The sequence below is a fragment of the Engraulis encrasicolus genome, chromosome 1, assembly GCF_034702125.1.
Source record: "Engraulis encrasicolus isolate BLACKSEA-1 chromosome 1, IST_EnEncr_1.0, whole genome shotgun sequence".
In the NCBI taxonomy this organism is placed as follows: domain Eukaryota; kingdom Metazoa; phylum Chordata; class Actinopteri; order Clupeiformes; family Engraulidae; genus Engraulis; species Engraulis encrasicolus.
The window spans coordinates 687,706-690,693 of record NC_085857.1 but is presented as its reverse complement, the minus strand read 5'-3'; the positions used below and the strand labels follow the sequence as shown (position 1 = coordinate 690,693).

The following is a 2,988-nucleotide window of genomic DNA, read 5'->3' as shown; positions in this document are numbered from 1 at the left end:
AGCTGTTAGCCTCGCCACAACAACTTTTGAGGGACTATTTTTCATTCACCATCCCTATTGCAAATGAGAAAAAGACTTTACAATTTAGCTTTTGCAAGATATTGAAATATAATGCTTTTGTCAGTGATGTCATCATGACGAGAAGCAAGTGGAGGAGGCAAGTGGAGGAGGCAAGGTCGCATATTAACCCTCTACTGCATAGGGTTGCCATATGGCAACCGTTAACTTTTTCCAGTTTTTCTAGTAGATGGTACACTATAACCTATATATTTAGACTTATTTGTGATAAGACAGCCTTTTACTTTGAAACCAAATAAACTTTTCAGGTCACATGATTAAGAAATAAACACAGGAAGCCCTTTTTCATCACCTACTTTGGTGTGTGGAGGTCATCGCTCAAGGCCTCCATAAACCAAGGTATTAACAACATTTCAGCCCAAAATATTGTTATAAAAAAAATAAAAACACTATCTGTAATATGTAAACTATTATTTTTCATCATTAAAACAACTTTAGTTGCAAAGGTGTTTTTGTAAAATGGTAAAATGTTATGGTTGCCATATGGCAACTTCATGCAGTTATGGAACAACATTTTGGCCATTCACCCCAATCAACCCCATTGGAATGACTTAGAATTAGAGTAGTATGAGGCTATTTTTACAGATATTTCTTATAATTCCTGTGCCAAATGAATAATTTGTACTTATATTTGTAATTTTAGACATGTTTAATGTAAAAATGCATTGTACATGTTTGCAAATAGGTGTAAACAACCTTTTCGGAAGCTTTTTTGTAAATGTGTGTACATGTCTATGGGCCGAATTGTTGACCATATTTTGCTATCTTACCAAAAATAATTTCACTAAATACTAAAAATATATATTTGAATTTATGTAATTTAATGAGTTTTAACATTTGGAAAGTAATATATTGGAGTTTTATCAAGGAAAAATTCTCTTTTTGAGGAAAAACCTGATTTTACACAAGATTCCACGACTGCATGAAGTTGCCATATGGCAACCATAAACTAAAATCTTAATTAAAAATAATTTTTTAATTTTTTTTTTGGAAATCTATTATTTAACTCATTTTAACACTAAAAAAGCACTGAAACATTTTTTACATTGTAAATATAATAATTCATGCAGTAGAGGGTTAAAACGCACTCTTTGTGTTTTGAAGATGGAACTGAATAATGTCACCACCTGCTGGCAGAAAGCAGAAACAGGCTGTTTAGCCAGAAGGTGGAGGATGGGAGAGAGGTGGGGGGACGTGGTGGATTCAGGAACAGATTTATGGATGCCATTTTCATGTTGATTACTCCAAATTTCACATCTCGAGTCAGACGACGCTTAAGCTTACCATTGTTGTCATTGAAATCTTGCTTTTAGGCTATAACGTGTTGTTTTGAATTCGTTATTTAAATGATTACAAAAAAAATATTTTAAATAAAGTTTATTAAATAATTATTATTTAAATAATCAACATTTAAATATTTAGCCTATTGCAAGTTGTGTGAACAAAAAGCTCAGCTGCAATTCAAAGTGCACAACCTGCAATTGGCTACAGATTTAAATTAACTTGGGATTCTTAGGTAGCCTACCTGTTTTTTCTCCATTTATTTAGGGTATTTTACAGCGCAGAAAGCCAACAGAATTATTCATTTCTCAGAAAAAATATCAGATGATGCCTTCGTTTGGAAGTAGTTTTACACAATGGACACTTAGCTTTTATAGATATGTGGGTGGCTCTTAAAAGAGCCTTTGGGTTTTGTTGGGTAAGTCGATATTTAACCTCCGAAACCGTACAGAGTACGGCCCTGGCGTTTCAGAGCATAGACGACGTCCATGGCTGTGACAGTCTTCCTCTTGGCATGCTCGGTGTAGGTGACGGCATCACGGATCACGTTCTCAAGGAACACCTTCAGCACACCACGGGTCTCCTCGTAGATGAGGCCAGAGATACGCTTCACACCACCACGGCGAGCCAGGCGCCTGATGGCGGGCTTGGTGATTCCCTGGATGTTATCGCGAAGGACTTTGCGATGACGCTTAGCGCCACCCTTTCCAAGACCTTTTCCTCCTTTGCCGCGTCCGCTCATGTTGTCTCTCTGTAATCACAAAGACTGATATCATCCATGGTGAGTCCTACGTATTTATACTAGACAGGAGGACCTGTTTGAAATCGGGTTTACTAGGGTCAAGCGCCCCTCCCTTTGTGAGTTCGAAACAGTTATGGCGGGAGCATATGGTGCATTCCCCAGAGGTCGGACCTTGCCAATAGGCAATAATGGTGCATTCCCCAGAGGTAGGAGCTTCCTAGTAGGCAACCAGAAGGCAACCAGCCACCTCTCACTTGAAAGCGTTCCAACCAGCAAGCTAGCCAAACTACAAACATGGAGGGACAAAAATAGACTTCTACATATCCACTTCTCAAAGATGTCAGCAATGTGAAATGTAAAATGAGCTGTAGGGCCTAAATAACACCATGCGTTTTTATTCATTTCATCTTTGAAAGAGGCAATTGCAATAACTACACATTAGAAAGGTTCATGGATGGTTTTGCAACTGTTACCCTGCCCAAATGAACTCTATTTGTGCATAGAATGGTGATTGCTGAGTATTGTGCAACATAAACTATTCCCAACACTGTGCGCTGCCATTGCTGTGATGGCATCACGATTGTCAATGGGACGAAGTCAGTTTGCTTCGCTTTTGTCCCAGCTTGACTTGAACATTCCGCTTCAACAGGCGTTCCAATGCATTTCAGAAAGTAAAAGATCAGAAACATCCCATCTCCCAACCCTGGGGAATGCACCACTAATACGCTTGTATTAATAGCAACAATGTAGGCCCTAATACAAGATTATACGTTGTTACAACCTTTAAACTATAGAGACCAGTCGCATTTTTACACATTATACATAGGCCTACCGTTAGGCTACATTATTAGCACACTTATGGTGCATTCCCCAGAGGTAGGAGCTTC

General features: G+C 38.4%; 1 protein-coding gene across 1 annotated transcript; it reads right to left on the bottom strand.

The window, feature by feature from the left end:
- Positions 1-1,788: 1,788 nt before the first annotated feature.
- On the bottom strand, positions 1,789-2,114 carry LOC134446222 (histone H4). Its single transcript, XM_063195546.1, has one exon. It carries the CDS (start codon positions 2,099-2,101, stop codon positions 1,790-1,792), a length of 312 nt encoding a protein of 103 aa, XP_063051616.1. The 5' UTR covers positions 2,102-2,114; the 3' UTR covers position 1,789.
- Positions 2,115-2,988: the final 874 nt, after the last annotated feature.